The 27,970-nt window shown below is 39.1% G+C and overlaps 1 protein-coding gene across 1 annotated transcript; it reads left to right on the forward strand.

Annotated features, from left to right (window-relative positions):
* Positions 1–52: 52 nt before the first annotated feature.
* On the forward strand, positions 53–26,473 carry LOC103376183 (neurexin-3a-beta-like; the record flags this gene model as incomplete). Its single annotated transcript, XM_008306552.1, has 7 exons — positions 53–66; positions 2,309–2,490; positions 3,155–3,326; positions 9,610–9,699; positions 11,291–11,598; positions 13,366–13,444; positions 25,533–26,473. Coding segments are annotated over 7 exons (1,786 nt in total), but the record flags the coding sequence as incomplete, so codon positions are not given.
* Positions 26,474–27,970: the final 1,497 nt, after the last annotated feature.

The raw sequence follows: 27,970 nt of genomic DNA on the forward strand, positions 1-27,970 counted from the left end.
ACCACATCATAAAGATGTTCTGTTGTGGAAGTGCCACAGAAGTCCACTGAAGTCACTGTCATGATCATAAAAACAGTTTGTCGTGCATTTTGCTTTGTGAGATGGTGCATTGAGGGATGTGCATGATCTGTAACAATACTCAGACAGGCTGTGGTGGAGGTTATTTAGACCAGACTGCATTTTTCGATCTTGAGCTTTCCAGTGTTGCTGAACCTGTCTTCACTGCGACCTCACATTTCTGTTCTTTACTGATGTGAGTGGTACTCAACATGGTCTTCTGCTGTTTTGCCTGAATGAATGTGTGCATTTTGAGCTGTTTTTGTGCTCACCACAGATATAAAGAGTGGTTAACTGGGAGACGTTGGTATATAGTCACTGTCAAGATGTCCAACATGACAGCATTTCTGGTACTGCATGGAACAAGGATACCAAAAAGCCTGTGAAAGTTTGCTGTGCACAATGATCTGAGGGTGGTGTTATTAGCAAGCTGATTTTATGACTCCCCTACCACACCACTGGTCAACTCCTGGGTTAAACATTTGCAAATCTCTAAAATAGTTTTGAACTGTAATCTGTTGCTTCACAGACATACCTGTCATCATGCTCTTTTCTAGGTTACTTGTGTGCACTCATTCTGTGCAAACCACTGGAGTATGCAGCACAAGCTATTGTATACCACTGACGTACCACATGACTGTATTTCTGTAGAGCAAGAGACTATTTATTGTATTGTGATTGTATTGTACCGCAATACAACATGTACAATCCCAACACACAATGCTGCATTGTGTGCTTCCTCCTTAGGGGCAAAGGCATTTGCAGAATTTCATAGTTCTCTTTCTGCTTTTGCAGGTGGGCAGTCATATAGAAGAATAGTGGAGAGAGAGAGATTTGGGACATGCAGCTGAAACAGCTACTCTCACAACGTACTGGCATATTGTGTTAGGAGATGAATAAACATTTTTTTTTTTTCAGCAGACACAAGGGGGAGGCAATGTTTTCATAATTTGTGCAGGCTAAAGCAGCTTGGGTAGAGAGGCAAGAGTTGGGGTTCTGGGCTCTGGCAATGAAATGCTATTGTGACGGGCTTTATCTGCCTCAGCAAGGAATCGACTCATCCGTCTGGGCCTGCTCAGAAGCATCGGCTAGCATATGTGTGTGTCTGTATGTGTGTGTGATAGTGTTTTTGTGTGTGAGAGCATTGGTTGCTTGGGTTTTTGTGAAATCGTGGGAGGTACAGTATAATAGCCTCACACACGCTTGCACATACACACAAACACACACACACCGGTTTAGCAATAGATTACAATTTAGTAGCAGTCATATGGGCCAGCATACAGCATATGCTATATGGTAAGTGGTCTGCACTTATAAAAAGCTTTTCCACCTTAGTGGGAGTCAAAGCCCTTTACAATGTTTCCCATTCACATGAACGTTCACACACAAGTGTTTTACAATTCGTGGACAACCTGCTTCACCACCTCAGCCACAGCTGCCTGCAGTGTATAATGTAAGTAGGAGAACACCAGTAGTTTAGCTTCCATTAGTCAGAAATGAACGCATACAAAATTGGCAGTTCACTAAAACAGAACCATTTTGGTTCACAAATGTAAATTTGAACCATTCTGCATGTTTCCACTGATGAAAAGAGACAAAACTTGAAAAGCTGATGCCTGTTGAGAACCACAAAAAAGTCTGAAGTACAAACTGTGACACATTCATCAGCATTATATTAAAGTCATTCTATTTGTCTTCAAAATATCCATAACTGGCTTATATATCTCCACTGGATTAAAAAGAATATTTGCAATAAGGTGTTAACAGCTTGCAGGTAAATATTACAAGGTTTGGTTTGAGTAAAAAGTGGACCTGACAGAAAACCTTTGGGGCATTCTATTAACAACAGACAGCACATTTGAACTGAACCATTATCTTTCACATACACCTACCTGGTTACTAGTAAACCAGCCTTCTGCTTGGTTATATCAAGTAACCACAGCTGCTATGATCCATCATTCACAGCTGCCACTGGGGTAGAAATGATGCTATGCTGCTTTCAGAAATCCACACTGACAGTGTTAGCATGTTAATGCTCTCTCAACTGGATGCTCAGAAATGTTTGAAGAATTTTAGCCAGCACTGATAGAGTGGAAATGGGTCTGTAATTGTTTAGATTAGAACCAAAAGATGACCTATTGGGGAACTGGAAGAGAACTTAGAAAGTGTGTAAAAAAATGAATACCTGATTTTCGCAAACCTATGAGGCTGAAATGAAGCAAATACTAATAATAAGTTCTGCCCTGTTCAGCTGGGACGACGTACATCTTCGGCAAAGGAGGAGGCCTCATTACATTCAAGTGGCCAGCAAATGAGAGGCCGAGCACCAGGACGGACAGACTGACTGTGGGCTTCAGCACCTCCCTGAAGGACGGCATCCTGGTCAGAATAGACAGTGCTCCTGGTCTGGGGGACTATCTCATGCTGCACATAGTAAGTTGTCAAATACATTCTTGCTTCTTTTTAGTGAAGCACCAGTTTTCACCTCATTTTTCTTTCATTTTCTTTGTTATAGCACATTTACTGTTTGTAAGACAATAACTTAACTTATCTATTGGTTCATTTTGCTCCTCATTGTACCTTCATGCTTAGTGTAGCAACCCCCCACCCCACCACCATCTGCCGCTCTAGATGATTGGAGGCTGACCATAGGACAAGTCACAGTTCACTTTTTGGGCTGTTCTTAATCGTTCACTGTTCTGTCATTATGAAATACTGTTCAGGCTGTTTTCATTTAATCCTGACACAAGATACAGAACCAACTCAAGAACCAGAAGACAAATAAGATCAAAAATAAGAAAGAAACAGAACTTATTTGTCTTCTGATTCATCATCCTATTAACATACCAGGGCTGTGACTGTCAAAGTTTAAAGAGGTCTGAGTTTTCGACTGCATAAAACACAAGATGTTGTTGATTTCCAACCTCCCATTTCATTACAGAGAGCAAGATAAGACACTGGTATCAAAGAAAACAAACAGTTTCCCTGTGTTTTCTGTTTGACATCACAGCTGATACAGACAAAGAAATTGTTAGCATTATTAAGCAGTAATATTATACCAATAATATGTGTGTTTTGTTTTTTTTTTTCATTTCAGCAACAAGGCAAAATTGGGGTGACATTCAACATTGGCACAGTGGATATTGGTGTGCAGGAAAGCAGTACCCCAGTGAATGATGGGAAGTATCATGTTGTTCGTTTCACCAGGAATGGTGGCAACGCTACGCTACAGGTGGACAACTGGTCCATCAATGAACATTTCCCAACAGGTAAAACATTGATCAGTTAATCAATTGTGAAAGTGTAACAATTAAGAAGCTATAATAGCACCATGGGATCATGTTGTTATGATCCAGCTGCGAAGGTCACTGGACAGCATTTGCTTTTGTTTTCATCTTAAGTAACCTCAGCTTATAAAAAAAAAATGCTTTAACAGAAGCACATGCATGGACATGAAGTTAGAACAAGATGGAGTTTATCTGTCAGTGCCCTAAACATTTTGTAGGCACAGTAACAGTACAACTAACCCACTCAAACCAGCAACAGCTTTGTGGGTCACTATGTAATCTGTGAACTCTGTGGACCTCTGTTGGTCTCCAGCAGGAACTGCAACACACAGTCTGTGACATGACTTTCACTGAATTCATCCAACTGAGTAAAAAAATACTAAAAATCATAAGAATTGAAACTATAATAGGTTGCAGACAGATCATATAGGTTTAAAGTCATATTCATGCTTCAGATCTGCATATTAACTAATTTATGAATTTAGAATGATAATGACTGGAGTCAGAAATCTGCACTATGTCTTTCACTAGAGTTATGCTGTTTGTCAAAAATGTGTGTTGCTGCAAGCATGAGCTCTGACTATGCTCACTACAGACTGTACCTTAATGTCTTAGGGCTATTGCGGGCCAAAGGATCTGATCATGGATCTCTTTGGAACATGGGTTCTTACAGGAAGAGTTATAGTGAACCATGTTTATAATGACACTGTTGCAAATTAAAGGGAAACCCAACATAACGTGTGTTGGTAAGGTGTTGGGCCACCACGTGGCACCCAAACAGCTTCAGCGCACCATAACATTAACTCTCAAAGAACACCATTCTTTCAAACGATTTGGTGTTTTGAGAGTGGTGGTGGAGAAAACTGTCTAACACATCAGTTTAGGGGTTTCAGTTGGGCTTGAATCTGGTGACAGTGAAGCCCAAAACATCTGATTTATACCATTTTCATACTCATGGAAGCATAGATGGATGGAGGCACTGTCATCCTGAAAGAGACAACTCTTATCAGGCAGAAAAGTCTCATCATAAAATAAAGGTGATCACTCAGAAAAAACATTGTGTTGATTTGGAGTGACTCTTTCCTGAGTGGAACAACTGGACCCAAATCATGCCAACAAAACACCCTCCACACCATAACAGATCCACCGGATCTCCTCACTGTGGGGGTCAAGGGTTCAGGTTTTTTCTTTAATTTGCCACCCATCTGTGTGCTCACGCAACCCGCTTCTCTGTTGCCAGTAGAGGTTCGGTGTGTGTTTACAAATGAGAGAAAAGCAAAAGAAAGAGGGGAAAAGTTGACGCAAACTGCCTGTGATAATCCCCATCCTGCTGATCTCATCATTAACAGAAGTAGCATTTAGAAACAGCACAGCTTGGCAGAGGATCATTGCTTTCATTTGTGTATCCTCTCCCAGCTCCCACACTCCCCTGTTTCCCACTCTCCAAGGCCTGCTGTGCCTGCCAGCTACATTGCTGTTTTTTTGTTAATGCAACTTGCGTGGACAGACAGTAGAGACAGCATGAGCAGTAAAAACGACATGACTTGTAGCTTTTCATTTGATTCTTGGAATTGAGAAGGAAAATGCAAGAGAACTCTCAAAAGCTAACTTGTCTAGAGGACCAGACCATCTTGTCAACTTCAGATGTGTGTGGTGGACAGCTCACAGCAGGATTCTCCAGTTTCTGTGAGGAATATCTGATAGAACATAAAACATTATGGGAGAGTAATTGGAGAATGGTGTTAAATACAGATAGGGAAGATAATGCATATGGAATTAGTCTTAGGCTAGAATGAAAGGAAATGTAAGGGCAAATAAAACAAGGATGTAACTGGAAAAAGAACGTTCAAGGCTATAATGTGAGCAATATTTGATTAAAACATTGCTGGCTGTGAGCTGGCAAGCTGCTGACTGAGACTTGTGTGGTTAAATGAAGGTACTTCAATTTACATTGTATTGGCAAAGCAAGAATCTATCCTCGAGTCAGTGGAGGAGGAAACAGTATGGAAGTGACATGACAATCTCTAGTATTAGTATTAGTAGGCTAGTGTGTTAATATGAAATCAGTAGAGATGGTGAATTTCCCAAATGTCTTGAAAATATATTGTTCATAATTTATTTGTAAATTAATCAGTAAGGCCAATGTTAAACTTTTTGCGTGAGCGAGTGTGAAAGGATCAGTGGACATCTGTGTGCAGCCCAAAATGTGAACTCTACAAGGGAAATCGTGCAAGTTTAGCAGTAATTTTCATGTACAGTAGAAGCTGACATTGTGAACACGTCTGGATATATAAAGCCTTGCTTATACGTCCTGGTAGACCTTGTGCACACAGACAGCTGCAGACACCACGGACACGTAGTGGTTGTTGTTATACTACTTTTGTAGTCTGCTGGAGTCTTAGGGGATGTTGTTCTCTACAATACAGCATCTACATCTACACATCCCCTTGTATTGTTGCCACACAGACACAAGTTTAGGGTGGACATGTGTGGAAGAGATGCTTGGGGACTTCTGGAGATCACAAAATTTACATCAGACTGACCCTCATATAATCGCAGATGCAGAAAGTACAACAGTGATCTAATAGGAACAACTACACGTTGTCGCACTTGAGCCATGTGTATCAGCCCAAAACGCTAAGCATCTGTGCTGCCTCTGCTTCTGCACAGTGAAACTTGCTCATTGTTAACTGGCAGCATTAGCGAAAATGATGTGTCTGGCAATTCGACAATTTCTTGATTTGTTTCAACAGACCTAATTGTTTACTGAAATTTCCTCCATGTCTATGACAGACTGAAGAAAATAGTATTGTACATAATAATTGCAGAAGAAGAAGAAGATGTGATACAGAGTCTTATTAATTCATATTAAAATATGTTGAAGGTACAGAGACCTTTATCTTAACACTAAATAAATAAACGAACAGAACATATCAGTCCCTACAGGAGACTCTCTAATGAATAGAGCTCGTACAGACTTCAAGACGATTTCCATCATTTGCCTGTCCCAGACAAAAGCCCTCTAGTAGCACAGAATCCACACTTGTGCCCTTGCCCACCCGCCTACTCTATCACTTATTTCAGTGCTTGGGTTCAGTGCAACAGTTTTCAATGGGTGATCAGCACCCTGGAGTCCTGGTGTGTTTGAGACAAGTGTAACGGACAAATTGTTCTGCTGTGCTGGGTCTTTGAGTATAATGTTGTGCAGTTCACTGTGGCCTTTTGCATTGAAGGGGCATTCTAGTATTCAACTGTTTGGCAGTGTTTCCAGGTGCTTGACCTAAATGGGGATATGATGGAAACTGCAAGCCTCCTTCACCAAGCTGCAGCAGTAGAACAGCAAGGTGCTCAAAGACTAACGATAAGGGGAGGACACTCACGCTGTCATATCTCTGTGACCCTGTGTTGGTCTTCAGCAGCTCACCGTCTGGAACTGTCACCCACATGAGATGTTCTGGTTCTTCTGCTCAGTATTGCCCTGCTGCTCCTCTGTATGGAAAGGTCGTTGTTGCTTCATCCAAAATGAATGAGTAAACTGAGAGGACCAGTTCATGCAGATCACCAGATGTGTCCCTGGTGTGAGGACAGGGACAGATTAGCCATCCTCTGACCAAAACCAGCTATTGAGCTTTTATTTCTGGCAAGAAGTTTTGTCCTTCCCAGGCTGTGTGCCATCTTTCTTGATTCTTATGGTAAAACAATATGTTCTTAGGTTTAGTTTCATTGCTTTGCCATTCTCATTTTCAGCAGTTTTGGCTGTTCATTTAGGTGATGAACTGTTTGCCTTTCAATTTGAAAATGTTTGTTTCCTGGTTTTAAATTGTGCAGAGCATGCTGTCCACTAATTGCAGTGTTGGTCATCTAATCCCCACCTACTAAAGTGTCCTTCGGCAAGACACGGAACCCTCGGTTCTCTCTTGATGACACCTTGCACACCAGCTCTGTGGCTACTGGTGTGTTAGTGTGCGTATGAATGTGAAACAATGAAAAATATGACGCGCCTTCAGTACCATGTTGTGTAACTCCCCCTGTGACTCAACAGGTATGCTGTGCAGGCTCACAGAAAATAAATAAAACAAAGGTTAGATATGCAGAAGATTGTATTATTGTGATCTGCAGTGGCTCCACCATACACCTAATTAATATGAGTGAATGATGTGTGATATTACGTTTGTAACACTGATGATTGATTTAGTTTCGCCAGCAAAACACATCAAGTGAGAAAAAAACCTTGACTAAACATAAATCTCTTCTCGTCATAGCACATTTGCCACTTTCTTTACTTTTGCCCTACTGCATTATGCCATCAGCGGTGGCAGAATTGAACAATGGCATAACTTTCATGTTAGCGCTGTGTGCAACCAAGCAGCAAAAGAATAAGCAGAGCACTGATACCTTCAGAACATCTCCAAGATTACAAACATGTGTTGGATTTGTGTTGCAGTGAGAGGAATGTGTCATGTGAGTGTTGACCCAGACTGCCTGAACTTGCTTTTTTTGTATCTGACAGAGACATGAATGGGACAGAATACAAGCTGATACCTGTCAACAGTAGCGCAACAGTAAACCAACTTCTGAACAAGAGATATTTTGGGGTAATTTTACTACTTAGGACCCCCTCTGTGCTTTTGCTATTGAATGACATTTTAAAATAGGACTGTAATTATTAAAAAGTTTGTCTTTTTGTCTGTCGTTTACATTACCTTTTCGTTTTTATCAAAGCTTTCTTCGCTGACTGTGAACAGATTTAGTCACCAAAAGCACTTTGGTTAAAGTTACACGTTCATGTCTTTTACCATTCAGCAAGATTTATAAGTATCCTTATTTTAGAGCCTCCTCGAAACCTCTGTGTAGTTTTCAGTATCAGGACCATAAGTGCACATGCTGTCCAGTGAACTGTAGACAAAAATGTGACTAAACCTTTGTGTGCTGTGTATTGTGTGTTTTGCCTCCGTCACATTACAACAATACTCAAAGCTCAGATGTGTCCAGAAAAGTTTATTCTGAATCCTGTGATGCACACAAACTAAAGCGAGTACAGTGGCAACTGCTATGACTAATGTTTCCTTTTTGTTTTTTGTTTTTTTTCTTTCTCAGGGCTCATCCTTTTTGGTTCCTTTCCTGAGTTTTATTTAAATATATTTGAACAACAAAACAAAACAGATTTTTACTGAGATGACAGTGTTCAATGAAAACTGCTGTTTGCAGTAAATAAAGGAGAGTATGCATGTGATGTCACTGCAAATGTAGTCACCATGGTTACTATCAAGGACACAATCAAAAGCATTTGACATTGTTTTTTTCAACATAGAAAACACACACACACACACACATCCATCCATCCATTTTCTATACACCGCTTAATCCTTATTAGGGTCGCGGGGGGGCTGGAGCCTATCCCAGCCGACTCAGGGCGAAGGCAGGGGACACCCTGGACAGGTCGGCACACACACATACTAATAGTTTTCAATTGGAGTCCAGATCCTCATGTTTTCAAAGGTTCCAAAAACTTTAGGCTGGATGGTGGTGATATTTATATAAACTGATGCAAAGGCATCCAGAAAATCTCAATTTGATGTCGTGCTCAGAAAAAAACCCAACATGACTCACTGTCTTTGGTTTCGATGCAACATAGACTACATGTGTGCTTCTGATGGAGAAAGTGGTGCAAAAATACACATCAATGATTGAGGAAGGAAAAGTTTGTTTGAGTATTTCTCTGTGTAAATGTTCTATTTAATGAAGATTTAGAGGAAGCTGATGCTGTCAGGGAGGAACGTGATGATTTTATTTACATTAAAATGACATAGGAAGAAACAAAAGGGAAAAAACTGACTGTTAGAAGGAATTGTAGCGTGGACATTGTATAAATATTTCTGATTTTTGGTCAGAGTATACAGTAACCATAATCCTACCATGAAGAGAAGTCGTAGTGTTTGGTATGCCACTGCATGGTGGCATATTAAATGTGACATCTGTGGATACTCTCTATACAAAGTGAAGAGGAAAAGGGAGGAAATACTTAAATCAGCCAATAATGTGCCAGGAAGGCTTTTCGTTTTTTCGATGGGTTTTTCTTCCAAAAAACCAAAGATTTTGAGCCCTAGTTATCCTGTTACTAAAACACCTGCAATCAAAATGTAATTTTTTTACTAAATTCAATCTAACCTTTTGTAAATGTTTGTCAGAAAGCGATATTTCTCTCAGGTGACATGATCCTGATGATCAATAAATGTCTTTATAAATGTCTTCTTAAACTTTAAAGGGAACAGCGACATTGAACGCTATCAAATGGCCAATAAGAAAATCCCATTCAAATATACCAGACCAGTAGAAGAATGGCTACAAGAGAAAGGTAATTTCAAATAAACATATGTTTATGTCCTCACTGTTCTGATGAAATGTGAAACAGCTCATGTTCACTTCCAGAAGGAACGCATGCTCTAAGGACTAAATGAACTGTGTGATTTTAATGATTTAAAAACAACGATATCTGTAATACTGCATTAATGCATGTTATAACACAGTCATACACATTGAAATGCTTACGTTTAAAGTTATCATGCCAAAATGATGCTTTGTATTTACAACATTTATTTTTGGTATGAGCCTGAACATGAACGTAAACGGATGCATGCAAGTTTATGTGGGCAAAAAATAAAAATGGAATAAAATTACTAAGATGCTAAAAAACAATAAAAATTAACCAATAAATCAGAAAATAAATCAATGGATAATAAAAATCACTGTATAATAGTACAAGGACCAGTGCAAAATGAGAAGTCTACTCAGACTGTTTGGGGATTCTAAAGCTAACCCCACATGTTGTGTCATTTGTGTGGTGCGCTGAATTATGAACACACTTAGGCGGCAACATGACACATATTTATACAGCACTGAGCCAATCATGTTTACATCACTAATGTAACTAAACAGTGCTAAGACAAAAAAAGAATGAAACAACTTCCCTTGTTAAAATAAAAGTTGAAAAGGTGTCAAATAATCTGATGTGTCCAACGTTAACTGTTAGCCCACCAGTCTGATGTGTGTGTGGAGGTGTAATCTGGAGCAGCTTGAGGTCATTTTCTGCTGATTTAACCAAGGCGAACACAGCTGAGCCTTGTGTGATGGCACTGCCCTCCAGCGTCCTGCCCTTCAGTGCAGCACAGATCTGTGGCTGCAGATTTATCAACCTGCTGCATCTGTCTTGTTGCAGTTTAACCAGCTGTAGATACGTGGTGCAAGAATCATCGACATTTGTTTAATGCAAACTGTGAAGTGTTGTTTTTTTGATGCAGATTCAAATGCATCTAGAGTAAAACCACTGGCATTATTCCATGACCTCAGGTTTTTATATTGCTCTTGTATATAAAAATGATCAAATTGACTGCTGAGTCACTTTGCACCAGAAGGAGACTTCTATTCTCAGTGCAACATCTGAGACCCAGTTTCTACCATAATACTAACAACTTGGCAATAAACGATCACACTGGCACAGTCAGGAAAATACCAAACTGGTAAAGTGCAGCTTGAGCTGGTTGTTATGTCGCGTTACATAAAGTTCCCGTTTTAAAGTAGTTCTGCAGCTATTAAAAGGTCGAGTGAAACTTTCAACATAATTGAGTAACTTCCTGTGCAATATCACTGAAATGTTAAATGAATCAAAATTGTATCTTTTAATCATTATATTCATTTTAAATTGAATCAGTGTATAATTAAAAGCCAACAGGTCAGTTAGCTACACTGAATATATGGGCTCCAAAGTACAACCTCAGCAAAACAAACACGACTATTTACTTTATTAGTAACGTTGCTGTTTTGCTGTATTTTGGAACATTCAATATTTTGGTTATATTGTGCAGGTGTGTGCTCATTTCTATTGTATCCTCTATAATAAAATGTGCTTTTCCCTGTTGAAAATGTCTTACTCTGGATGTCTTCTCCAGGACGGCAGCTAACAATTTTCAACACTCAAGCAACGGTCGCAATTGGTGGTAGCGATCGCGGCAGACCCTTTCAGGGTCAACTGTCGGGCCTTTATTACAATGGCCTTAAGGTGTTGAACATGGCTGCTGAGGGCAACCCTAACATCAAGATTAATGGCAGTGTGAGGTTGGTAGGTGATGTGCCCAGTGTGGCAGGTTCAGCCAGGACCACAGCCATGCCTCCAGAGATGTCCACCACCTTTATAGAAACTACTACCATGATGTCCACCACGACCACACGGAAACACAGATCCTCCTCAACTGTACAGGTATGACCAGACTTCCAAACAACATATACAGGGAAATACACACAGACTAGATTCACATTCCTCTGTTTCTGTGTGGTTAAAATCCATTCCTAAAGTGTCAGTGGAAGAGATGGTGGACAAAATAGTGGCTTCAGATGAACTTTGCAATGTGAATATTTTAGATAGATTCGGGGCTGTGGACTTTGTCTCCCATTTCTTCTAATGGAAGCGTGATAAGAAAAAATCTTTTGATGCCAGTAAGACCAGAAGAATTACAAAACTGGTTCAGTGTACACATGGGCACCATATGTCCCTGCTATTTTCAGACAAACTTAAAAAATACGTACCTGTCCTTAAATTGTGGTGATGGCCGCTATCTTCTGACTGTGGAAAAAAAAAAGGCATGGGTGGGTAGATTCTACTGTGTACTGAATGACATACTTGGGAGTGACAGTCTGCATAAGGTACTTTGAGATATCAGCCTAATTGCTGTTGCAGATCCTCTTGAGGTGTCTTTGATTTGTGTTCGTTGCTAATGACAACTGAAAATGCTGCTGTTTCACATTAAAAGTCTTTTGTTGTTCGGCAGTTGCAGAAAAGTCATGCTTTGGTAGAATGAACCAAGTCTTACTCCCCCCATGTTACATGCAACCCCGTTGTCAGGACCCCTTGGTGTTGCATGTGAATGCAGTAGATCATCTTTGAATGCACAGGGTAGTTCAGTGAAAGCTGTAAGCATTGGTGATAGGTTCTCTGCTGTTGTCATCACTGTCACTAATTTTCAGACAAGAAATTAGTCTTGTAACATGTGGTTAATGTTGTAAAGGAGTGTATTTTACCCCAACAAGAAAGGACATCTTGTGCATACCTCTGAGACGCTAACTGCTTTGACAATCCACACTCTGAGAATGACGAGTCGGTAGAACTGCTCAGATTTTGTTTGTCATGCCTTGCCTTTTACTTATCATGTTTGTTGACAAAAAGTCTTAACTCAAGGTCCAATTAGGCTTTTAGACACAGTTGAACTTGTAATATAAAAGCTAAGTGGTGACGACCCGTCTTCCCAGAGCACAACATCTTAGAACAACAGAGAAAGGGACGGACTAAAGGTCGAGGTGACAAATAGACCTGCTGAGATTCTGATTTATTGGACACTGCTACATTGTTGTGAGACTTGCATGACTTACAGGATCTTAACAAGAAGTCATCACTTATCACAAACCATTCAACAGCCTAAAGACAATCAGAAAAACTTTCTCTACAACTTGCAGCCTCTTTTTTTCTTTTTAGTTCAACAACAATTTCTTTTTTATTCTGTTTTCTTTTCTTTTTGCTTGGAAGCTGGGGGAAAAAAAGACACAAACACCGAAAACAGACATGTGCTGTCTGTGACCATCAGACCAAAACCACTCACAGCATCCAGAGCTCAGGGGTCATCCACCTGGAGAAAGATCACTGAGGACATTCACACCTGACACCAGGGATCATCTCAGACCGCAGACAGAGGTTTCCATCTCCTCCCATATGACTAGTAAAATTCCCCAGCAGCTGATCAATCTCTGTGACAACTAAGCCATCTCACATCAACTGAGGGAAACTGTGTAAAAAAACTCAGTTCTGAAAAACAATGAACCCTGAGTTAAGATATTTTCGTCAAACTAGTGTTTCAGTGGTTAATAATGTTCACTTTCTAACTTGATTTGTGTATCTTCCCCCTGTCCTTGTGTGTCTTCTGTGTTTCTTGTTGTTTGTGTTTGACTTCTGATGACCACCGTTCTGCCCGTGAAGCATACAGGAGAGGACATGGTGTCATCTGCAGAGTGTTCAAGCGATGACGAAGACCTGGAGGAGTGTGAAAGCCAAGCAGGTGGGCTAGGTTAGTTTGCATTTGCTTGCTTTCTTTGTGCATTCACCCATCGGCATCAGAGGATCAAGGCATCCTCAAAGCATCACACCCCCATGGTTAGACAAAGTGTAACTTCATAAAACAGCCAATGTAGCAACAGTCAGAGTAGCAAACTGCACGACATGTAATCCAATCCAAGGAAAGCTGCGTTAACAAATACAAAGTTTACAGTCAAATTGAAAACTGTTGAATGTGTACATCAGTCATACATAGTTTGTTTAGCTTGTTGCTAGTTGACAACAGTACCATAGAAAGCCATTGATATCATGAGCTACACTTGCACATGGGGTCTTTCAAAGTGGTTAACATGGTCACCAATATACATACAAATGTTGTCTGCTGAAAGGAATAATAGGGCTTAGTACATGTCATCATAAGTGTGCTACATTTGTATGACGGTGAACCATGTTCTCTGCACTGATGCTGCAAAATGTTCCACGTCATGTTTGAGTCCATCGCTCCTGCCATTCAATGCTCCACTGATTTTCATTTTGAAACAATACATTTTGACAGTTTTTTTTTTTTGTTTTTAAAAATTTGTTTTCAGCTAAAATGAGTGTTGCCTAGATTACACTGTTGTTTCGTTTTGTTTTTTACTTTTTTTGTTTTCATTTGTGCTTTTCCAGATTTAGAGGCTTGCGTTGGTACATGTGATAGAGAACAGATATCATTGAATTTCTGTGTACAGGTTTTTCTTTTTTTTGGGTCATACTTTTGCTTTTAGGTGTACTTGTTATTCTGTCTTTTTTGTATATAATTATTAAAAAATTCTAAAATGTTGTGATAACTTCAGAGAATCAGTTTTGAAAGAATTTGGGAATTTCCCTGTTTTAACAACTTTTTATTTTTGTGCATAAGAACAGTCAGTCGTACCAAATACCAAGTGTCATACCAAAGAATAAAACACCTTTCTAAGGTGGATGATAGATTATTTTCTGAAGGGTTTTCAGTTTCAGTAGGACGGTTTAGTTTTGTAGCCCATTAAGAAAATATCTTTAAAACTGAGCTTGTGGATTTTTATATCCTGTCAGAATATTAGATCATTTATTTTTAAAACAGTTAGGGGCTCAGATTGATGTCAGGGAGGAAAAATGATGGTTTGCTATTCTGCAAAAAAAAAAAAAAAAAGCTGAGCTTGTGGGACTTGCACTCTATGACATCCCATAAGACAAGATGCATTTAGCTTAATCTCAGCAGTAGAAATAAGATTAAGTTGTTGTTTTTTTTTAAGTAAAGTGTTTTGTATAGTAACTCCTAATCTAACTGTAAAGAATAATATTCTATAAACACTGAGATGCATGACTGGTGAGGACTTTAGTGTTATTCTGCTTTTTGAAGGTCATTCCCAAATTTTTTCAAAGAGTATGTGAAAGATTGTTGTGGAAATGGGTTAAAAACTGTGCTGTGAAGCCTGAGATCCATGGGGATTTGTGAAGAAAGACAAAGACAGGGCCCCAGTCATCCAATCATGTGTTTACACAGAAATTCACACCATTCTAACCCTAACATCACTTTAACGTTGACAGCTGCATGCTTTGATTTTCAATTTCCTTTGCTCTTTTTGGAAGTCAATGCTATTTCCCGTTGTTTTGACTTTTTTCTAAATTTTGTTACCAAGATATCATTCCCGTCTATTCGCCAACTGTCCAAAAATGCATTTTTGTATTTTGGCCTCATCATGTGTGGCATGACATTTTGGTGGATGCTAACTGTTTCCACATATTTTCTGGGGTACCATGTTGCTTTGTACCCTGCAGCTTTAAAAGAAAATATCCCTGTTCTTTTTACAGAGTTAATACAAAGGCAAAAAAAAAAAAAGAAAAAAAAAAAAACATTCTTGCCATCAGCTTCTTCTTCCTGAACAGCAGAAGTTCAATGTGTAATTTGCAATATGGTCCAATTCGTTGCTGGGTCTTGCTATCGTTTCCCTTCTCCTAATCCCTGTGGCTTGACTGCATTCAAATCGATTTTAGAGTAGATGGCATAAAAAGATTTTTTTCTTTTTTTTTCTTTTTTTTTTTTTGCCACAAATTCAGATATTTTCCACATTAATTTTCTTCTTAAGCAATCATTGATATCAAACTCTTCAAATCATCCTGTTCAGGGTGACCTTTGATCATTTCTTTGCATGCTTTTTGACTGATCCTTGACATCCCCCCGCATTTAGACTGTTCTGTCTGCATTTGTGTTAAAGTTGTAAGCCATTTTTGCGGTCGCAGCGTCATCAAATGTCGTCTATCTTACCCCACACTGTCTTTATTTTGTCAGTGTGGCTGTTGTCTGTCTGGTTTGTCTGGAGAAGTTATCAAGTGATTCTGTTCTCTGTTGTAGACCTTTTGTTCTCCTTTCCGTTCAATTAATTTCATAAGATGGCAATTAAAAAGGGTTCTTAAATGATTTATATTGTAAACTATTCCATATTTACTGAGCAAGTAACCAGGTTCTAGGTTTCTTTTTTTATTTGAGGTCATAGATATTTTTGCTCATCAAAAATGATGAACTACACCCCAGAACAAATAATAAACAATTCAATCATTTACCACAAATGATAAATTTACCTTCTGTAAGCTGTCACTGTCACTCTCACAATACAAACCTGCTAATTAATGATGAGATGGTTGTCGAGTAAACGTCTAATAGACCCACTCCATTTTTTAGTTCTTAGTCTTTTCCTCACAATTCAGAACTTTAGCTGGCATTACGCAAACACAAAATCCTAAAAATCATACAGATGTCTCACCACACAGTGAAAACAGTATCACAGGAGTCGCTTGGGAAGGTGTGAAACTCAACTTTACCACAGCATTCAAAGAGTGCAAGTATCAGAGGAGACACAGTATCTTTGGCCCGTGCTGAAAATAGATGAGAATAGAATAGAATAGAAAAATACTTTAATTATCCAGGCCTGGAAAATTATTGAAATTATTGGGTGATGAAGGAAATGATGGAGCGCTGGCCCTTGACTCAAAGCCTAAGAAGTGAAGGTATAGTCTTGGCCTCTATGTCTTTGTAGATTCCCAGTTATCCAGGTTGAGGTAATCCTAACAATTTCATTAGAAGCAACTGGACTTGAAGACATTTCACCTCTGAACTAAGAGGCATTGATGCATCTTGGATGAACCGTTCAGTTGCCTTCTGCTGAAGCTCTTTGGATAGTCTTGCCCAAAATCTGAAAAATGATGTGGCGAAGGCAGATTGGCTCAAAACAAAGATGGCTAATTTTCTTTGTTGTTGCATTAAATGTTGAGTCTGTTACAGATGTGAGAGCAAATATAAGTAACTATTGTTTTAATGTATGTAATTAAGATGTGATATACTGCAAAGATTCCTTTGCTTGTGGAAAACAATGTGCTCAGATAGCCTTTACCTCTCCTCATGCGTCTCCTCTCCACACCAAGAACCAGCTTGAGGATCTTTCTGCTGCCTTGCTCATGTTCTTGATGACTCGACTCCTTTCAGTTCAACCTCAGTGAGCATGTATGCTGTCTTCTAGTCCTGCTTCTTGCAGTCGATAACCATCCTTCAAATGTTCCTCTTCTCATGCACTTCTTTTTTGCAATCCTCCTGTGGACTGTCGGGTCCACCATGGTGATGTTCTTGGTGGTTTAACAATCTGCTGTGGGAACTTCAAAGGGCCCTCCAGGTCTACAGATAACTGCTAAGCTTGTGGTGTTGCCAGCACGCCCAAAGGCACTCTGGTCCTGCACGTGGCCATTCACCTTGTTTCACAAAGGTGATCCTCTGTGTGGAGGGTGGACTTGTCTGCAGCTGTTGATTCTGATGGCTTCTGTAGTTGGGTTCAGCCCTCGGTTGCGGTGCCAGGTGTAGTGGCCCTGCTCCAGGACTTTCAATCATCAGCTTAAGATTTGCTCCTCCTTCTGGCACAGTTCAGGGAGACGTAGGGGACTGGGAAAGACATCATACACTGTCTGCTTCAGGAACAGGATGGGGCTGCCAGACATCTGCCCGAGGGATTTTCCAACCCATGGCCTGCTCCCATTTTATTCAGGCTCCCTGCTGGTTCATACCCACAACTGTACTAGCACTGACCTCACTTCCTCCTGAACCAACCTCTGTGTTGCCTTTCCCTTGTCCTTCAGTAGGGATCATCTTCAGGCCAGCTGTTCCACCAGAACTCTACACTTCCTCCCTCAATTGCTTCTTGGGCCACCTGTCAGTCACTCAAGTCCTCACACATCATCACCAAGCCTGCTTGAATCACCATAAAACTTGCCTTCCAGGGACTTTAAAGAAGAACTTTTACACTTCAGCTGAGCAGTGCCGGTGCTGGTCGATCACTGTTCTACACTGAAGGTGTCACACTCCTCTGACAGAACGGATCCGCTTTTATTTTTCAATCCAGCTGCCACAACCACTTCCATGTAGACACAATGTAAGACTCTCAGATTATGACCTGCGAGACCAGCGAGTGTTCTAAATGTTGAGCGTTTGGACACTGTAGTATCACACAGATGCTATTCCATTATGATTAAAATAAGGCTCCTTCTGCTTGACCATCTCTGATTTGCTTGAAACGTGTTATGAATATTTAGAGTGGTATCTGTGGAATTTTAGCTTCATACATCAGATACTTTCTGAGATATATTTTTTCAAATCTGTTGTTGGTCCACTTTCTGCACATTTTCTTGGGCATTAATATTTGAGGCTGTGTTTGAATTAAAATGTCTGGTGTCAAGGTGAAAAGTTTTATTTTTGAGCACACTTGAAAGACAGATCATGCAGAAGCCAAGTACAGATATTTTCTGAACTATATGTAGCTGCATGTCACAATGACACTAAACAAAACATGTACAATACTTTTATATGAAATATCGGTCACAAATATGAAAACAGTTATTTCCGCAGGACTTTTATAACTGATTGAGCAGTTATGATAAGTTGTACCGTAAAAAACGAAAATATTGCTATTCTTCTCCCTCTCCCTCTCTCTCGCTCTCTCTCTCTCTCCCTCTCTCTCTCTCTCTCTCTCTATTACACTTATTAAATTCATATACTTACTGGATGGTTCGAGGTAAACTCTTAAGATGTTACTGTAAACACTCACACTTGAACTTTCTGCACAGTCCAGCTTGTGATATTGGTCTTGAAGGCCCAGTTTGTTCCCAGTGGAACACAAACCAAGGGGAAGATTAAATGGATTGTCTTGCTATTTTTTGAGAATCATTTTATTTCTTCTACTTGGATTAAGCTATGTAGTTGTTTTTTTTTTTTTTACTATATCTGCTCAGTCATGAAAGTTCAGCAAAAATAACTTTTTTGTGATGAAAAACTTTTCTGTGTTTTGTTTGGTATCATTGTGACATACAGCTTTACTGGTTGACTTCTGCATTATTAATTGTTTTGTTAACAAGACAGCTGTCTTATGCTCAAAGATGGGATTTTTCTTTGCCCCCCGTACATATGAACCAATGAACACACTGACTCTCACAGTCATTAGTGAGTTTCAAGGTGGAACGACTCAGCCATTGCGTTAATTTCTTATTTTACTCAAAACACCCAATAGACATGTTGAAGTTAAAAAAAGAAAAAAAGGGAAAAAAAGCCTTTTACCAGAGTGGGTCATTAAGACGTCATCACAATATATTTAAATAAATAAATAAATACTAGCAGATGAAGCACTGATAAGAATAAAAGCAATACGTAAAATAAATAAATAATCACATTTAAATTAGTGTGTAAAAAGGTGCTAAAATGTAATTTTATTTTGAAAATAGGTTCATTTTATATATCATATATTAGGAAAAGAGTTTGTAAATCGCATTAAAATTGTTTCTGAACCAGGTTTACTTGGGGTTTCACAGAAATTCAGAAAAGTGTTTCAAACTACAAACAGACTTTTTTTTTTTTTTTAAAGACCGTATATAGCATCTGAAATGAACAAAATGACAAATCATGCATGTCACATGGCTGTAGTACATCTACTGATATATATTTGCTTCCTGCTACCACCAGTCTGTGTTAATTTTCACTTGAGCTTTGACTAGTCAGAGATGTGCCATCTTATGGAATTCCTCTCTATTTACATTTTTACCTACATGGAGAAATAAAACATGTAGACAAAATATTGAATCATATGTCAGAAGACACCGCGGGTTTAAAGCTGGTATCCGTAGTATTTTTTCTACTTCACTAAACGTTCATTTATCCTTGTGAGTGGTGGAGTTCTAGTGTAACATACAAACTGCAGGTGTGTTTGGCCCTGTTTTCACACCAGGTTTGTTTGTTTGGCTACTGGTCCTCTCCAGGAGAGCTGCTGCAGTCAGACTGGTTTACTGTGGTTCTGGTGGTACATTGGTTCTCCTCATTAGTGCAGATGTGTTGCCAGGAAAGAACACTGGGAACTGGTATAGTGTGGTAACAGCTGCAGGTATTCTAACAGAGGACATCTTACACCCTGTGGAGGAAGTAGCACTTTTTCACTGCTGGCCAAAGTCAAGTATCGTGTGTGACATCAAGTTTGGCTTTGACTGTTACTCTTGGCTCTTGGTCAGTGAGGTGTTTTAATCTCCCTCTAATGGGAGCTTAGACGGCATTCTGACAGCCCACAAACCCTACCACAGTTCAAGCACAGCTGATCATAGCCACGGCTTTTTTTCTGTTTCTTTTCTTTTTTTAACCCTGAGGCCTGGTGCTACATCAGTGATCTGACCTAAACTGCCACTATAGATTACTACTGCTGCTTGGTTACCCTCTGGTTCATGAGGCCATACCTGTGACACAATAGTATTTTCATGCTTTTTTTTCAGCTTACATTCCTTTAGCGTTACTAGTTTTATTTGCGGGGTGGTTTAGATAAACTGCAAGCTTTCACCCAAACTTCCAACTGCCATGTCTGGAGCGCACCTTCCACCACTGCACAGGGCAATAACATGCACTGGATATCAGCTTTAGGCCTGTCTTTTGACTCAGTATCATATTTGAATTCTGAAAAAAAAAAAAAACATCTCACGTTTTGTACAACATTATGAATATATGTTTTATGTTTTTCTTTTGTTTCTCTTCCCCACGACTATCAGTTAAACTTGAGCTGTGTCCCAATTGCATACTGCATACTAATCTGAACCCACTTGTTATGGGAGGGGGGTGACGTTGGGGTGTTTACACTGGAACAGTGACAAAATTAAATCGACTTAAACGTGTCAGTTTGCATACTGACTCTTGACATTTGTTGTCTGCTGCTAAGGGATACGACTGTGCCACAGTGCAACGCACAGCAGGAACAGTGGAGAATTTCCTGTGGCTTTACAAAGCTGCCGACCGACTGCTGTGTGTCACACTGCACATGTTGCATCATGAGCATCACATGCTGTTTCTCGCTAACACAAAGTGCCACATTAAGTTGATGAACTATTGTCTGTGTATGGGATTGGGACACAGTGTCCGTCTCCTATTTTTCTAACATCGGTCAGTCCTACCTGCGCCCAGTTTGCTGTGTTGTTTCTTTTCTACTTTCCCTAAATGCAACTTACTTTAAGCATGCATCAACATCCTGCAGTACAACTAAAACAAAACCAAATAATAATAATAACCCATTCTCAGCCAGTACCGTCTCTCTCTGATGTACACCCAGACTGCACGGCCGGTTCATGTTTAAAGACTAACATTACAGATAGATTTGTCATCAGGAAGCACATGAGAGAGGAGCCCGTCTTCCAGTCGAGTGCCTCTCTCAACGGTGTCTGTTTTCTATTGTGTGCATCTGGTTGTAGTGTGTGCAAAATTTTAAATGGCTTTGTTCTTTCATCTTAACATTTTTCATTTGGTAGTTTTAACTGGTCATATTTTTGTAGTTATATAACTGATCACTGACATTTTGGTTCTGATTATGTTTTTTGGGCTTATTATAAGTATGCTTTTTTTCCTTTTTTTGTAAATCAGAAAATATCTAAATCACAGTGTGAAATATTTTTGATATAATTTGACTTTTTGGGATTTGGAACTCCTTCAGTGACTAGCTTGTGTGTTTTATTTCCAACAATATGCTGACCTGGCAAATATGAAACTAACAAAGCACCACTCAAAGCAACACGACTAACTCAACTTCAGGATATATTTTTTAAAAACACATGTAAAAGCCCACAAATTAGCAGGTGAAGCAGTTCCAGATCTACTTTTCATATATCTTCCATTTTTCAGATCTTTAAAAAAAATCTATTTTGACAAAACAAATTAATCTTTGCTGAATAATATTTTGACTGTAAGAAAAAAACAAATGAATTGCATGGCTAAGAAGTTGCAGTTTAGGGTTTGTAAGACATGTCAGTGTTAGAGTTCTTCTGTTCTTTTCTGTAGATGGGCATGTATATTGCTCATTGTTTGTATATCCCCATCCCTTCCTTACAGCCAAAAGCTCTAATGCCGCCCGACCGCTTCGTACTGCCTTTACATGGACATGGCAACTGACTTACACTGTCACCCTCATCATCCTCATTTCCTATGTAGTATGTTCATAGGTCCCAACCCTTCTTCACCTTCTCCCTTGTCTTTAGAGATATTAAAATATGAAGTCATCCATCCATTCTACACTAAAGAACAAATGACAAATTAAGCAAAAATTGTAACATGAATAGATTTTAGGTACCATTGAAGTCTCTTGCAATGAAAAAATGCAGATACACATTTTTTTGTATAAACAAATTATTTACCAGGAAAAAACAAAACATTAAAAACAGAATTATGGTGTTTATTTTTTATGTTATGTGGTGTGGATGTATGTGTTGTTGCCTCCCTGTACCGTCATGTTTTAAGATAGAACACAATCTTCAATGGATAAAATGATCTTTAACGGTACCAAGTGGCTATCCAACATTCTTACACAACTTTTCCTTTGTAAATTCTTTTCTTCATGCCTAAATCATGCGGGCAATTTGTTGATGTAAGTTGAAAATATCCAGTATGTATGTTTTCACTCTCTTTGAATTGTGTTTTGTGGATGCAGTTTGCAAAATGCGAGAATTGGAACATTTCAAAATGACTATTCTTCTGTATGTCACAGCAAATGCAACTCGGCTGCTGTTACATGTAGCATATTCTGTAATTTCTCATCATTGATTTTACTTTATTTTTTTAAAGATATAGGATATGAATATAAGTAGATGTTGTGTTGGGGGACCAGTTCTTATCAGCTGTAACCTGCAATATGTGAAGAGGTGGAGGGAGATCATTCCTTTTCACTTATAATCTGAACTCTTTAGGTTTTTTTTACATGCTAGAGTTTCTCAACCTTTAAACAAACAAGTCATTCATTGTAGTGTCCCAAAAGATCAATTCTAGGATTTGTTCCATCAAACCTGACTGGTTGTTGAGAACATTTGCTGCAAAATGCTACATGTACTCTGTCAATACAAAACAACACAAGCAGCACTTTTTTTTTTTGAAAGTTTGCAAACTGCATCTCTGACCGAGCTGTGACATGTGACAACTGAATGAGTCTTTAATAGCATTTTATCATTTGAAATTCTGGAATAAAAGGCCTTTGTTCAATCTTGAGTTGTGTGCTTGTGAATGTATGTGTTGGTGTTTGTGATAATTTGTGAGTAACACAATTGTTTGCTTTATATCGGATGTGCATCAAAGGCTCCATATGCACATGCTTGATGGCAGTGGATACTTTCTGTGTCACTCTGAATATTCACTCCAGTGATACCTGCTCAAGATTACAAACCCTTAATAAGTGGAACATAGTTTTCTTCTTCAAATTTGGCTTTCAACATGTGTCTGCTCTTGTCACCAGAAAGACATTTACTTTAATGTGCATTAGCTGATTAACAATGAAACCCTTTTAAGACTTAAAACTAAATTAACTAAAGCAGTCACAGGTCTGTGTAACACTGCAGGTCTTTGTTCAGTTCAGAGTCAAGGCGAGGTCAAGGTGTTTTTTTTTTTTTGGTGGGATTTTTGAAAGACAAAAATGTAAAAAATATATATATGTATACATATTGCATCTTTTAGAGTGCACTATTGGCCAACCACAGACCAGGCAGTGCAGCTAATACAGCACACCTGAGCGTGCAGTTGTCCTGTTGTTATTGTGGTTACAGTCATTTTGTTCAGATAGAACTTTTTTTTTTTTTTTTAAATACAGCCTGTAGGTGAATAAATGGATGAAAATAAAAACAACATTGTTATCACTATTTCATAGACAATATATACTCCATACATTCTATTGATGTCTAACATGTAGTATAACAAAAAACTGCAAAGTGCTACACAGACCACCACGTTATGTCTTGTTCAAAAAAGACAATGAGACACAAGTATTCAGTCGACAGTGTGGAAGAACTACTGTACTTGTTAGACATGTATGTCAGGCCTTCCACCGAAGATAGAAACTGTTGTATTGCTTACAGGAGTTTTACTAATAGCATTTTCAGTGACAAATACCTTTCCTAAGAACTACACAGCTGAAAACTTGAGGAGCATTTTGCTTTGTAGTCATATTTATCAAGAATGTTAAATGGAATTCCCAAGATGAAGTGTATTAAACACACCTCTAGTAAACCTTACTGTTAGCTCCTGAAGGGAAGGCGATACGGTAAACTAGTAACTTCCCATTCTGACTGATTTTAGACATCATTTACATTTGGAAGAAGTTGTTCTGACTTTATCTTTTTGGTTTAACTGTGTTTAAGAAGAAAACTAATAAATTGAAGGCACGTCCGTATTTAAACTGATCTGGTAGGAGACCTGGTCTTCTGTTCTTCTGGTGCACAAGAGTCAAACTACAACATGAAGCTGCCCAACACACACTGGATGAAAGATGTGTTATGACAACTTTTATCCATCCCAGAATTTTACTGAGGGTGAGCATTCAGGTGGCTTTGCTCTGCCATTGACCTGGTATGAATTCAACAAAACAGTTATAGTTAAACAACTTTTTCCTGGTATCAGAGCTGCTTTTGTGATGGAATCATTGTATTGATTGAGAACTGAATGGGTCATTTAACAACCCTGTCAAGAAGGAGAACAATGCAGAAAACAACAGATAAGACAGGCAAGACCCAATGCAATCATTATAGTTTGATGACCAGTGTTACCAATCATGTGAGAAAGCCTATCTAGTCCATCTTTATCCATGTGCGATGCCTTGGTTGTAATACATGACCTAGCACTTGGCCTCATTCATAAAATCAGGACTAATTTGATTCACTCTTCTGGATACAGCATGTATAAATTAAAAACTAGAAATGTTCACATGGACAAACAAATAGCTAAACTAATACGCACACATATATAAATGTAAGATTACAACATACAGTTGTTTTTTTTTTCTGTTTTGATACGTTACCTGGTATGTGTGTCCACTTTAGGATTAGATTCAAAACTTTTTTCTCTGGATGTAAAGAAATCTGTGATTTGCATCCAACTCAGGAATGAAAGTTTTTTTTTTTTTTTTTTTTTCTCAACAGATCAATCTACACAGTTCAGCTCTGCACCAGAGAAATGTCTGTAGAACTATGACTGCAGTTTTTTGTATTGCCATAAAAAAGCAAGAGGTTTAAGACGATCAGAGAGCCACTCTAGTTTTTATTGTTACTGCATGTGCAGCTATTGATAGTTTTTCTAAATACTAACTTACACTTTTCAAGGAAAAAATATTGTTCTGCCAAAACATTATCTTATGACTGTTCCTACCCTGCAAAATACAGTTTCACTCATTTGTATTTATTTCATTAAATATATAAGTTTGCATTCACAGATTGTCACGAAGTTCATTAAATATGACCGACAAAGAATGAAGTGCATTTAACTAGAGCGAGCGCAATTAAATTCAGAATTGCTTGATCTTTCCGGCTCATCCTTGCACACCTCTTAAGCCTTTTAGAACTAATACAAGGATTTAAACACAAATATGGCAGATTTCAAAATGGCAAAATTGGGCAATGGTTGACGTACCATGTCAATGTTCACAGATTTGGGTTTAGTCGCTGCCTGTTGTGTTTTTCTGTCTAGGTGTGTTAGATTTTGTATGCTTCATAAAACACTTATGTTGTCGTCTAATGTGACTACCTGTCTGTCTCCAACCCAGGAGCTGAGTTAGTCATCAGAGTACTTGAGGATCCATTAGCGCACCCCTCTGTAGCTCCTCGTGCACCCTTCATTCCCACTCCCTCAACCCACCACCCACTCCTCACCATTATTGAGACCACCAAAGAGTCCCTGTCCAAGGCCACTGAGGCGGGGGTACCTTGCTTGTCGGACCGAGGCAGCGATGATTGTGATGATGATGGCTTGGTGATATCGGGGTATGGCTCTGGGAAAGCGTTCAAGTCTAACCTGCCCCCTACTGATGATGAAGATTTTTACTCGACCTTCTCCTTGGTAACAGATAAGACCTTGTCCACGTCAGGCTTTCAAGGTGACTACAAAGCAAACGCACCCAAGACTTTTATACCTAACAAACCTTCCATCTCCAGACGCAGTAGGACTACCACTACCGCCATACCACTAACCGCCGACCAGAGCCGCACCACCACCACCTCTGCCTCCACCGCAACCCTCCACAATGCTCCGGCCAAACAGCCGGCTGGCAAAATGAATAACCGCGAGCTAAAACCCCAGCCCGACCTAGTGTTGCTTCCATTGCCCACATCCTTTGAGGTAGACAGCACCAAGCTGAGGGGCCCATTAATAACCTCCCCAATGTTCCGTAATATACCCACAGCACTCCCCACAGAGCCAGGCGTCAGGCGAGTTCCAGGGCCCTCGGAAGTGGTCCGTGAATCTAGCAGCACCACCGGGATGGTCATCGGAATAGTGGCGGCCGCTGCCCTGTGCATCCTCATCCTTCTGTATGCCATGTATAAGTACAGGAACAGGGATGAAGGCTCCTACCAGGTGGACGAGAGCAGGAACTACATAACCAACTCAGCTGTGCAGAGCAATGGCGCTGTCATGAAGGACAAACAGCAGAGCTTGAAAGGCAGCAACAAGAGACAGAAAAATAAGGATAAGGAGTATTATGTGTGACTGTGAGACTTTCGTGAACACGTGAGAGTAAAGAAAGAAAGCACTAAGAGACCATTTACCTACCAGTTTCCTTGTGAGGAGCTATGACAAATGATGGTATAACATGGAACTTGAATAATCCTATACTGTGCTGAGTAGTTGAACTGATGATATGTACTGTAACATAAAGCACACTTACTATTAAGCATATGCTTAATGACAAGGTTAAATAGCAACTTTAGAGACCTTACTCTTCTATCTGGTCAGAGACATTATCAGTATAGAAATATTTCACAGCATCATTCTCCTAAGTGACTTTTAGAACTCTGTGATCCTTGGCATTAAACAATTTTTTTGTGAAATTGTTAATTACAAAAGGCTCATAATCTTATACATTTTCAGCATGTAAGCAACATGTAGTGCTTAACAAGAGGGGTCAGGCACACAATCATTGTAAAAGTAAAAAGGACTCTTGTATCAAAATATTACAAATTTTTATGGTTTATAAATAATATAAGTGTGGTGTATTTTTGCTTTAAGCAAAAGAAAAAAAAATGACAAAAAGAACAGCAAGAAAAGAAAACTATTTCTGTGTATAAAATGAAACCAAGTGAGCAAATTGCCAAGGGCAGATCTCATAACATCGGTTTGCTCTGGCATCTTATTCACCACAATTATCCTCATTGTCTGACAGACACAGGTCTCGTGTTGTGGAAAGAATTTGCTGGTTCTCTTGGTAAGAAGCGACTGATTGTAAAATGCATGCCATCCTAATTCTACAGTAAAGTCCAGTATAGTAAAAGTCCAGTATACAGTGTTCAACTTGGACCATGTTCTCTTTAATGCAGAAACAGTTCTTTGTCATCGAATCAGGACTTCCCCTCTTTTTCAACCCCTCAAAAGTGTTAAATATGGAAAAAAAAAAAAGAAAATAACTATCTCCTAAAGAAAAGGTCTATTATTGATGCACAGACAGTGGTGGTTTTATCTTTTTGCAAAACTGTATGTTGGTTCATTGCCTATCATTCTCTTTTTTCTATGGAGGTGTCAGGAAGAAGACAAATGCAGTACTACAACACTGTTAACAAATGTGTATACAGAAATAAATCAAATGTTGAAAGTGTGAATTCTATCTGCTGTCACAGTCAACTGTGTCAAAAAAAAATAAGAAATTTGTTTACATATTTTATTACATGCTATCTGTTGTACTTTGTAGGTAGTAAATTGTACATATACCATGACAGTTGTAATTTTTAGTACCTCTATTGTACAGACTGAACATATGGTTTATCAACAGATTTCATGACAAAATCTATTAACTGTTACTTTACATGGAGAAAGACTTTAACCAGAATGTGGAGAATCATATTGATATTCATAAAGAATAAAAATGTATTGTTAGCCTAGAGATCTAAACGGAGATGTTTCTAAAGTTGCATGAATATTTAACTACTTGCAGTTGTCCAACAAATATAAGGTGCCCTTCCTTCTGTACCATGGCTTTCTTGTTCTGGGTTA

Source organism: Stegastes partitus, unplaced genomic scaffold, assembly GCF_000690725.1.
Source record: "Stegastes partitus isolate 25-593 unplaced genomic scaffold, Stegastes_partitus-1.0.2 Scaffold3698, whole genome shotgun sequence".
Taxonomy (NCBI): Eukaryota; Metazoa; Chordata; class Actinopteri; family Pomacentridae; genus Stegastes; species Stegastes partitus.